We start from the raw sequence: 11981 nt of genomic DNA, 5'->3' as shown, positions 1-11981 counted from the left end.
TATATGTCTATATGTCTATATGTCTATATGTCTATATATCAATATATAAAGAGTCGAGAACAGACCTCACTGAAGATTGGTCCATGAAAGATTGTGTATGAAATATTGTGTATCTGTTTTTTGATTGAATAATAAATTGATAATATATATATTATATTTTTAAATGTATGCTAAAGCTGGCCAAACGGCTGAACTGAATGGATATCCATGGGTAACCTTGGGTGACATAGGATGAAAATGAAAAAACTTTAAAATATTAACCTGCAATATAGTTGTAGCCGAGAAAAAGCAGAAGAACAACAGTTCCTCCCAGGGTGATATACATGAAAAAGGTCTCAGTGTCAAACCCTTCATCAAACTCAACAATCTGTACAGTCTCATTGAACACGGGATCAATGAACATGTTTCCGAAGCTGTCTCTGTACTGCAGGTTGATCACAAGACCGATGGGGCGACCGGCGAATGCGTCGGCAGGAATGAAGGAGTAAGCGACAGTCGCCTCCTGCTTAGATTTGACGACCTTGTTATAGGCAATGGCGGAGAAGTTCTGGATGTGGTAGGTGAAGTCCATGGGGTATCTGAGGGATGCTTCGACGTGGTCCAGGACCATTTCCTGATCTCCCTTGTTAGTGAACCCGACCAGGAATTCCGTAATCTGACCGGCGGGCAACTCTAAAAAATATTTAGATTACAAATAATTGTAATAAATGAAAACAACCATTTTTATTTTTATTTTTCCTAAATAAGTTGCCTAGTCCGAACCCAAACAATATTAGTTAAAAATAATAAATTAATTATAAAACTTTTTTGGTCTTTTTCCTTAAATCTCAAGATTAATCTATTTTTCCACAAAACCATTTACCCAAACCAATCATATCATGGGAACTTTATACTTAAAATCCGATAGTCTGCTTGGAAAACTTTAATATTTCTGGGGCGAATTTGAATGAAACAATCCACTGAAAAAAGCACAATTATCAAGTAAGAATTAAGAACATATATAGAAGCCATGAAATTAAAATTCAATTTGTTGATTCAGTTTAGTAGTGTACATAGGAAATTGTGATTTTAATTAGATTTCTTTACTTACAATTCTTACATAATTTGAGAATTGTTTTGCCTAAATTCTTACCTAAGTTAGTAGTTCCCGGAGGTTTGGTGAACAAAATAATCGTGTCAGCATCAGGTGACGTAGTTTTGTCAGAGGCCTCTTCCTCCTCTACAGGTAGCTCACCGCCCTCCTCCTCCACTGCTCCCTCCTCCTCCTCCTCATCCAGCTCATCCTCCTCACACACGGCTACACGAGAAACCAAACACTAAACATCATAAGGTACTTCAACTTATCAATACAAGATCATGAGATTATATCCCAGACAACGGTCTCAAATTGTTTTCACCATTTGTTTGGTTCTGATGGAAGGCATACCGGCCTCAATCATAGAGAAAGATTTCTGGCCCCCCCCCCTCTCTTCGTAAAAAAATGTACATAAAATAACTGGGCCGAACGCCCCGACTCGGACAGGCTGGTGGGACTGGGAGTGGGGTCGATCCTAGTATACGATTTTAACCCCATAGCCTGACATAGCCGCAGCGCGCGGCCAAGTATTTGTCTTAACCTAACCTTAATAAAAACTATTATCTATTATCTAGGACAGACCAATCCTTCTCTTAGGAAATTACCGGCCTTCTGAGTCAGAATAAATATAAATTATAACTACAACAATGAAGTGTCCGAACTGATCATACAAATGTTACAATAATCAGGTTTCGGGTAGAAAAAATAATGATAACAATATATTCCGTCCAATGCCCCCCATCGATAAAATGAAATCTAGTATGAACAAAAATAATGGGACAGTGCTTAACCAGTAAATAAATTTATCCTTTTAAGATCTACCCCTAAAGTAAAAAAAAAATAGGGGGGGGGGGGTTAAATGCGAACTAAATTGACATTTTACATAATGTAATGTTAATTCTAAATATTAAAACCTACCTGAGAAATAAAGAAGAGTAATAAAACTCCTTTGATGGAGAACAACTTCATTTTGAAATGGTTTAATGTGAGATCTGAAAAAAAAACAATTTTATGATACAACAATAATTGTGAAAAATTGCTTCAGTTTAACACATGAATAAAATAGGTCTAAACATAGTGAAATGATATGAGATAATTCTGTGAGTAAATAAAAATAAATATAATGAAAAGTTGAAAGTGAAAGCGCTCATACTCTTACATTCTTGGCATCTAAATTAGAATTGAACCAAAAATTGCAGACGGACTAATTCCAACACTGCAGACGTGTGTCTACCGGTTTATAAGCTTCTGTAAACCAACAAAATACGAAATGATACTTTAGATAGCTTAGTCGGTTGTCAGTCGCAGTATATTTCTGTACACAATAGTTGTCGGTTATTAGGAAGTGACGTGGAATTTAAATTCTTTTTACCGACAAGTTCGAGTTTTTTCTTATTTTTGGGGTACTACATTATTTTTTTAGTATTAAATTTAATTTTAGAGGGAGACTGATAAAAATGGACTATATGCAACTATGAAGAAGTTTAAGGCAGCAACTCCTTCTAATTTAGTTCTCTCTAGATCTCTAAATGTCGTCATTTCGTGTCAGTTTTTGTCGAGTTACTAGATTTACTAAATTCTATATCAATTAATTTGTTCGTGAACTACTACCGTTTGGACTATTGTTCGTTTGAAGTATTGGTCATTTGAACTATTGTTCATTTGAACTATTGTTCATTTGAACTTGTTCATTTGAACTATAATGTTCATTTGGACTATTGTTAATTTGAACTATTGTTCATTTGAACTATTGTTCATTTGAACTATTGTTCATTTGAACTATTGTTCATTTTGAACCAAATTTGATTCAATTGAACTAAATATAGCTGCGGCTATTAGTTCAAATGAATCAAAAAATATATGTTTAGGCATTTTTGTTGGTTCCTATATATATAGAACAATATTTCATTTAGACTCCTAAAAACATTTAAAACTTTTTTAAACCTTTGGTCTATTTTTTTTGTTCATTTGAACTATTTTTTGTTCATTTGAACTATTTTTTGTTCATTTGAAGTAATTTTTTGTTTACTTGAACCAATTTTTGGTTTATTTGAACCTATTTTTGGTCATTTGAACTGTTGTGTTAATAGTTCAAATGAACAGTAGTTCAAATAAACAAAAAATAGTTCAAATGAGTATGAAACAAACTCGTTATATATTGGTTGTTTGACTCACGTGGTACCACGTGCAGCAGTTCAAATGAACAACATGCATTTCAATTGAACAACAGTTCAAATGAACAATAGTTCAAATGAACAACAGTTCGAATGAATAATAGTTCAAATGAACAAAAATTAAAATGAACAATAGTTCAAATGAACAATAGTTCAAACAGGATAGTATCACTTTTAATTGTCTGCCCAAAAGCAATAGTTCAATTGATTGTTAGACTTATTTATTGTTAATACAATATGGATAGAAAAATTAGGGATACAGAAAATAAATTTGTGTACGATGGATGGATGGAGTAAAAATGACATATTGATGATGGAAAGGATAGGTTGAGAAATGATGGATTGAAAAAGAATGGATTACAGGGAAAGGATGGATTGAGAAATGATGGATCGTGATTTGTGAAAGAATCGATTGAGATAAGATGTTTTGAGAAAAGATGGATGAGAGAAGATAGATTGAGAAAGGGTGGATTTAAAAAAGGATAAATTGAGATAGGATCGATTGAAAAGGGATAGATTGAGAAAGAATAGATTGAAAGGATAGATTGAGAGAGGATATATTGCGAAAGGATAGATTGATAAAGGATAGATTGAGAAAGGATAGATTGATAAATGATCGTTTGAGACAGGATAAATTGATAAAGGATAGTTTGAGAAAATATAGATTGAGAAAGAATAAATTGAGATAGGATAAATTGAGAAAGGATAGATTGAGTAAGGATATATTGAAAAAATATAGATTGAGAAAGGATATATTGAAAAAATATAGATTGAGAAAGGATAGATTGAGAAAGGATGGATTGAGAAAGAATTGATTTAGAAAGGATGTGTTTAGAAAGAATAGAATGAGAAAGGATAGATTGTAAGAAAGTATGGTTGGAGTGAAATGGATTGAGAAAGGTTGGATTAATAAAGTATGGATGGAGTGAAATGGATTAAGAAAGTATGGATGGGGAGAAAAAAAGTCATGAATGAGCAGAAATCGACTGAAAAAGGTTGGGTTAAGACAAGTGTGGATGGGTAGAAAAGAAAGTCATGAATGAGGAGAAATCGACAGAAAAAGGTTGGTTTAAGACAAGTATGGATGGGGAGAAAAAAAAGTCATGAATGAGGAGTAATCGACTAAAAAAGGTTGGGTTAAGACAAGTATATGGATGGGGAGAAAAGAAAGTCATGAATGAGGAGAAATCGACTGAGAAGGGTTGGGATAAGAAAGTATGAAATGGGGAGAAATGGATTGAGAATGGTTGAATTGAGAAAGTATGGATGGGGAAAAAGTGGAAATTAGATCATTAGAGTTGAACTAGGTGTGTAAAGAATTAAGTTCGGATAGCTTAAGTAACATTTGTTAATATATCTATTGAAAATTGATTAAGAATAGTTATAAATAGTCTAAAGATTTGCTAAGCATGCTCAGAGTGAAAGTTATGTATTTGATATCATGGATACAGATTGAGTAAGGAATGAGAATGGTTTAAAGGGACTGTAAGAGTAATTTCAAGAGACCTTTCATTTATAGAAGGGAAAATTGGATTCACAATAGTACCTTTAAAACCTTTGTTTGATCAGGAATAAATGAACTATCCGATATTCATCCATGTTTCTTTTTGAGAATTTTATTATTTGCAATTGGAGTTTCTCTTTAAAGCGGTTTTTTTCTTAGAGAAACAACAATGCCCGGTCAAATTTTCAGAATTAAATACTTTTCAAAACGACGGTATCATTCACTTTATTGATGATATAATGATTTAAGGGTACCTTGGTATGGCGATGCAGGCAGCCCCTCTTTTTAAACGGTTTAAATCCCCGGGGCATGGCTAAGAACCTTGAGACACGTCTGCAGTTTGAAAATTGAATCGAGGCTTTAGATTATAATACAATATTCAATATTCTTCAACTTGAGAATTCTAATTTTCCAATTTATCTACCGCCAACAAATTATTGAATATTTATTGAATCATGATTGGATATTTTAATATTTTATTATTTATATTATATACATAAAACACTGGAATATGTATATACGCCTTTTAGACTCAAGTTGTGACTGTAAATAGTCCAAGGAACATGAAATTGTGCAGAGTAAACAGATCTATTTCACATAAAAAGTGAACTTACTATTTTAACTAATATAGGATTATAGCAAGCAACAGAAAGAAAATACACTTAATTATTGCTTTAATGTCTTCTACCTATTCCACAGGATCAAGGTGCGTAGAACAAATCTGGCTTGAAGGATCTTAACGCTTGCCACAGACTGTCTTTTTCAAATATATCTTTGCAACCTTTATACCGTAGACTTTTTATATTTCATACTATGAATGATCCTGGACCAAACTAACTGCCAAAGTTTTAAATATCAAATGTTTAAAAAACCAGGTTACAAAGTTATAAGGATTAGAAAACTTGAGGTTAAGGCAAGTGTTAAGCTCCTTCGTTGCCTGGAATCTTGGATTGCTTATAATCTGTAAGTCTTCAAAATTGTCACATGCAACCCATAAAATTATAGAAAAGGAAGACGATTGTTAGAATTAAGTTATGATTTTACCCCATTTTGACCAACATTACCGACCTATGATTCCCCCAAACAGAAGAGGGTTAAGTTACTTAACGTCCCTTGGGACAATTAAGTAAATTAACCACCCCCTCTACGAAGTTTTTGTGAAAAAATTCGTGTATTTTCATCTCAACATATGTTAAAATTGTGTACAACTACATGGAACACAGGAAATGTTCAGTGTACATACAGTGTACAGTTACATAGAAAAGCTACTGAATGATTTTTTTAACAATTTCTTATCATTTTGTTTTATTAATACACGTTATTTAGTAATGTGTTGATTTTAAAGCTACTAGTAAAACTAATTGTTTTATTACAATAAAATACACATAATAATGTTATGCAGATGGCAGGGTCTTACTGTGGAAAATGTTGTGTACAACATTTATTTAAATTACAGGTAATTTTGTTTGAATAGTTGTATGCATGCAAGCAGTCTGTTTTAGAGTTGCATTAGGTCGAGACAAGGCAAAACTCTGAGAGAAAAATACTGCATCTATTCTCTTGAATTGACTTTTCTGACATTTATTGCTGCAATAGAGATGCAAAAATAGAGATGCGAAAATAGAAGGATAAAGTATTGATTTTCGTTGGGACAATGTTAAAATGGCAATATTTACAGTAATGACCAGAAATGGGTCTAATTACACTGCACAAGTGCTGTGTCTCGTATTCATTAGACTAATTAAAGTCAAAACAAGAGCCATGACTATTGAAAGTCATAACATGAGCCATGACTATTTAAAGTCATAACATGAGCCTAACAGTCGACTACCTCTTTAAGAGTTTTCTTGCTATCACTGAATCAGTATATTACAAAAAAAAGTAGACTTCAGAAATCAACTCCACATTTATTTTATAAAATGTAATTCAGTTTTCGTTGACTTTACCCTGCGTTAACTATGTTATAAAATAACCGTCAATAAATAATACAGGGTGACCCAATAAAAATTGCGATTTAGGGACGACATTGAAATCGTCTTTGACTCTTGAAAGTTATTGACATGAAACTCGTTGGAACCACGGGAATGTTCTTATATCGCGGTTTAACATTTTTAATATAAGTGGCTTTAATTTTATATGGAGCGCATAGTTTCTACTCAAAGCTGAATTCCCAAGCGAATAACTGGGACAGAATTCCTATGAAGTCTTGGTAATTTTAAAAGGCAAAAAATAGTAGACCATACTTTGGAAATCCCAGAATTGGGGGAATGGTGTGTCTGTTAATTATGAATAAAATATCCTAATTGTCTAGGTGAAAATTTACTTTATTCAGTTGTTGTGACTTGCGCATTTATGATCTAAAGACATTAAAAAGGAAATAAACAGAATTCAACACTTTTTTAGATGAAATCACCGAACCGATATCTTCTCCGCGGTTTCACAGATAAAGGTTTAAAGGGTCGGTTGTGAATTAGACATGCACTCTTTAAATGAAGTCACTTTCACTTAAAATTACGTCCATCAATCCCTTTAAGCAAGTGCAGTTTATAATGATTTTGAAGCCCTTCATTCCCTTTATATGAATATATATCTACTCTAATTCTCTGTTCTTTTAAGAAATTCTTCATCATCCAATCCTTGTGTTTCTTGAACCTCCCCATGCAACCTGAAAAATGTAATACATTATCAAAAAAGAAATATTTGTTAAGAAAACTGATAATATTTCTTCCATGTACACCTGCAGTACTTCCCATAAATGAATAACATTTCTGAAGTATTGAGAGGAATAAGTTAAAAGTTTTCTTGTTTGTGGTTGAGAGGGTGAGGGGGACGCATCTCTCCCTAAACTTTCTGTGTTGTTAGAAGGGGGGAGGGAGGGTTCTAAGACTCTAGAAGGTATCCGGAATAATTTGTAAACTTCATGAAAGAATCAATTGAGCCCAAGGTCTTTATTTACTCAAGCTTTAGGTTAAAACTAATGGTTACTTTAGTTTCAGGCTAATTTCTAGTATTATTTTAAAGGGTTAGGTCAGGATTATGATCTACCAAACCTACTACAGTTTCAGGTTATTTCCATAATTACTCTAGGGTTAGGTTCAGGATCAGATCTTATACTTACTCCAGGGGTAAGTTTTGGTACAGATCTTATACTTACGCTAGAGTTAGGTTGTTAGATCTTTATACTTACTCTAGGGTTAGGTTTTTGTTTAGATCTTTATACTTACTCTAGGTTAAGGTTTTTCTTTACATCTTTATACTTACTCTAGGGTTAGCTTTTTGTTTAGACCTTTATGTTTACTCTAGGTTTAGGTTTGGGTTCAGATCTTATACTTATCTAGAGTTAGGTTTTTGTTTAGATCTTTATACTTACTCTAGGGTTAGGTTTGGGTTCAGATCTTTGAGTTATATTCGGACATCCAATGAAACAAACAAACAAGCAGAGATTAGCTATATTTTATATATAGATAGATAATAAAAAGTTAATGTTAAACTTATAATACATACTATAAATCCATATATATATTTATATATACATAATCAATTTATTATTCAATCAAAAAAAACAGATAAACATCCTCATACACAATGTTTCATGGACCAATTGTCATGGACCAATCTTCAGTGAGGTCTGTTCTCATATATATCTGTATGTTTGTCTGTTGGTGTGTATGTCCGATTTTAATTCATAAACATGAGGATTGTTCTTAGGTTAACAATCCTGTACTGAGAAAGTTTAGTTGGGCAGAATTGGGTCACCAAACCAGTCAAATATATTATATAACTTAAACATGTAAATGGGGGCATTTATATATATTCTCAAATATTTTCAAATTATAATGTTAATGTATTTAATGGGTAAAAAAAAAACCTGAGTTGATTGGTTTGACTTTTATAGAGAAGAATTAGGTTCCAAGCAAAGCTGGTTTCCATGCTTTTATAATACAGCCAATCTCACATACAGGGTGTCCCACACAATATTAGATCGTATATACCTAAAAATTGTGATTTTAGGGACTAATCAGAAAATTTAAAAACAATGAATCATTTATCAAAAAATGTGAAAGGTTTTTAGAAAAGTTTTCTTGCAAAAATTTATTTAAAAATTTATTACAGCTGTTATGCTTCATCATTGATCTGCACAAAAAAAAGCTACTGAGATGTACACAGCTTCAGAGGATTGAACACGATACATGAAAATATATCCAAATATCTCTGTAGAGTCATAAGTTTTTTGATAATTCTTAAGAAACTGCACCTTTTTATTTTTAATTCAAGGTAAATTAATATTTAATATCCATGAAATAAGCAGGACAGCAATTGATATACAGGGTGTCCCACATCATATTAGACCGTCAACGGGTCTAAAAATTGCGATTTTCGGGACTAATAAGAAAATTTAATTCGAATAAATCAATTTGAAAAATAACATAAGGCTTATATAAGAATTTTCTTGCGGAAAATGATAAGTTCTTCGAGTATTAAGGGTTTATTTTGTCGTTAAAGATTAGAGATAATCTAATATGATATGGGACGCTCTGTAGTAAACTCGTTTTTCCGCGGCATTTGATGATTTGATCTTAAATATGTTGAGAATACGACATTATAAAAAACTCTTGCTCTGTAATCTTATATCTTGGATTCACTGTAGTGTATAATATCTAATAAAAAGAATTTAAAAAATCATATTATATATTTTGTTTCTGAGAACCTGTTGAGTACATGATGTTTGATAGAAAAACACGAAAGAATGATAAATAACACTAGGTTTCCCATTATACAGGGTGTCCCAATAAACATTTGGAATTCAGTGACGAATTCGATATCGTCTTTTTAAACAATTCTTTGATTTAGTATATGTGATACCAACGGAGAAAGCTGTAATCCGTAAGATTTTCGTCTGCTATGTTTACAATTTGTTTCTTTATGTTTTGACTGCATACGGCTGTACATAGTAAAACAAGAAAACTAAAGTATACAAGCAAGGTAAACTGGTCCGTCTTTACTGTTCATCTTGCGGAGACATTATAGACACATTTTTACAGCCATTTTCCATTTTCATTAAATAAACTCTAGCAGATATAATAATATTATGGTTTTCGAAATTAGGTATTACAATGCAAATTCATAACAAAGACAATAACAAATTTGTCACTGAATTCCCATGTTTATTGGGACACCCTGTATTCTACAAAATAATAGATAATAATACAGGATGTGTAATATATTACACATCCTGCTATATATACTATTAAAAGCATATATATTATATTTTCTAAATGATGTTTATAGAAAATTTTTCTTTCAAAACTTATTTTTAAAAATAAGTCAAAATACAAGGTTAGCTATTCATAGAAAAGCTCATGATCAGTAAAGGAACTGAGTTGTTGATACCTGAGATATGGAAAACCTGAGTTTGTGGCAAAAACTTAATTTTTCTTATATTCTCTAATTCATCAAAGATATTTACATCTTTTAACAAACATTTATGAAATGTTTAATAGATACACGAACAATAAATATACTTCACATTTACACAAAAGTGTATTCTCCGTCGCAATATTTTCTTTCAAGCCCGATCCTATTGAGATCAGATTAGGAATTATATTGATTATTGAACCCTGCTGCTGTTATGAAAAGTTGCTTTTCAAAGTTGATTCTTGACAACCTATAGTGTTTTTAAACATCCTTGATTTTAACAAATTGTTACGACCGTTGAGAACATTCCGTTATACTATTACCAGAATTGTTATTGGACTTTAAGCACCCTGCGGTTTAAACTCAAGCAATTGTGGGAAAATATGTCGTTTAACCAAAATTTATTTGTAATAAAGGATTACACCAGAGATTATTCAGATAAGACAACATTCATACATCATGTATGATAGGGATTGGCAATAACTTGGTTTTTGGACATTTTAGAGGCACCACAATTGGTTACAATAATTCAAAATTAAATTGTGCAAAAGGTCGTATTTATTCTAGCTTTGCAACTATGGAACACTCGCCACAAACTCTAATTTTCTATTTCAGATATCTTTGTACCTTGAAATATCAAAGGTTTACACCATAAGTTTACCAAGATATATGAATTTTAACTTTAAATTTTTGGAAAGTATTTAGTTTTTGTTTTAAGTTTAAATCTGTTCTAATTGTACGCTGCATGGTTATCGCGTACAAAAGCTACATACTTGATTAAAATATGAGATCTAGCTTACACAATCTATTTAAATCCAGACTGTAGGAACATTTCATGACTAGGTCGACTTTGAAGTGTTGAAAAGCCTCGAACTTTAATTTGACCTCACTATACTCACTTAGATTTTCCTGTAGCCCTGGACAATCTACATTTTAAATCTAAAACGCTAAAGATTTTAGCTTAAGTTTTAAAGATATATTTGACAAAATTATGATTGATTTTTGCGTGAGCGTTTGCAATCTTTGGATCGCAGAGCATGCTTGTCTTATCTGTAAAATCTTTGGATCGCAGTGCATGCTTGTCTTTATCTGTAAAATCTTTAGGATCGCAGTGCATGCTTGTCTTATCTGTAAAATCTTTGTTTTAAGCCTGCGAGAAAAATAATTTCACTGCACAAAAGAAGAAAATATCTAGATTGTAAAGAACTCAAAAATAAATTTGCTCAAATCTAGATTTTTGAAAAGTTGAAATAAATCACTAATTGATCTTTAATGGTTCTTTATTCTAATTTTAAGTGAACCTACATTTCAAAAGAACCAGTCAATTGACAATTTTGATTTAATTCTCACAATTTCTCCATTACTTCTAAAGCATAAAACTCGCAGGTCACTGTAAGAAAGAAATTCTTGAAAATTGACCAGACAAAGCTGATAAAAGGTACGGTTGTGAATCAAATTCACCACTCTGTGTAAAATGGAGGAAATTAAATCGACAGTTCCAAAGAATCAGTTTTGTCAATTAACTCTATGCCAACTGGCATTTTAAGCTAAAATTTTAAAAGTTTTATTTATTCTGATATTTTTTTTCTTTTTAAAACAAATTTCGTTTACATAATATACACTTCTAAATATATATACATAAATATATTTGTATTTGCTATTCTATTCTTTTTGTTGGTCTATTTACAATTTTTAAGTATATTAGCTCTCTTACGCAAATTTTGACGAATTTTGAATGAGAGATAAACATATGGGTGAAAATAGTTCGATATTTTCTTTTTTTGTCAGGGTGGGGCGGTGGTTGGTTGGATAA

At 31.8% G+C, this 11981-nt stretch overlaps 1 protein-coding gene across 1 annotated transcript; it reads right to left on the bottom strand.

Annotated features, from left to right (window-relative positions):
• Window positions 1-261: 261 nt before the first annotated feature.
• LOC111717244 (translocon-associated protein subunit alpha) lies at window positions 262-2070 on the bottom strand (the record flags this gene model as incomplete). The annotated part of the gene is given in 3 exon segments (XM_023492756.1): window positions 262-672; window positions 1133-1316; window positions 1994-2070. Coding segments are annotated over 3 exon segments (646 nt in total), but the record flags the coding sequence as incomplete, so codon positions are not given.
• Between the last annotated feature and the right edge of the window lie 9911 nt (window positions 2071-11981).

The sequence above is a fragment of the Eurytemora carolleeae genome, unplaced genomic scaffold, assembly GCF_000591075.1.
Source record: "Eurytemora carolleeae unplaced genomic scaffold, Eaff_2.0 scaffold2451, whole genome shotgun sequence".
Taxonomy (NCBI): domain Eukaryota; kingdom Metazoa; phylum Arthropoda; class Copepoda; order Calanoida; family Temoridae; genus Eurytemora; species Eurytemora carolleeae.
Note: the sequence above shows the minus strand (reverse complement) of the source record. Positions and strands in the feature narration are given on the sequence as shown.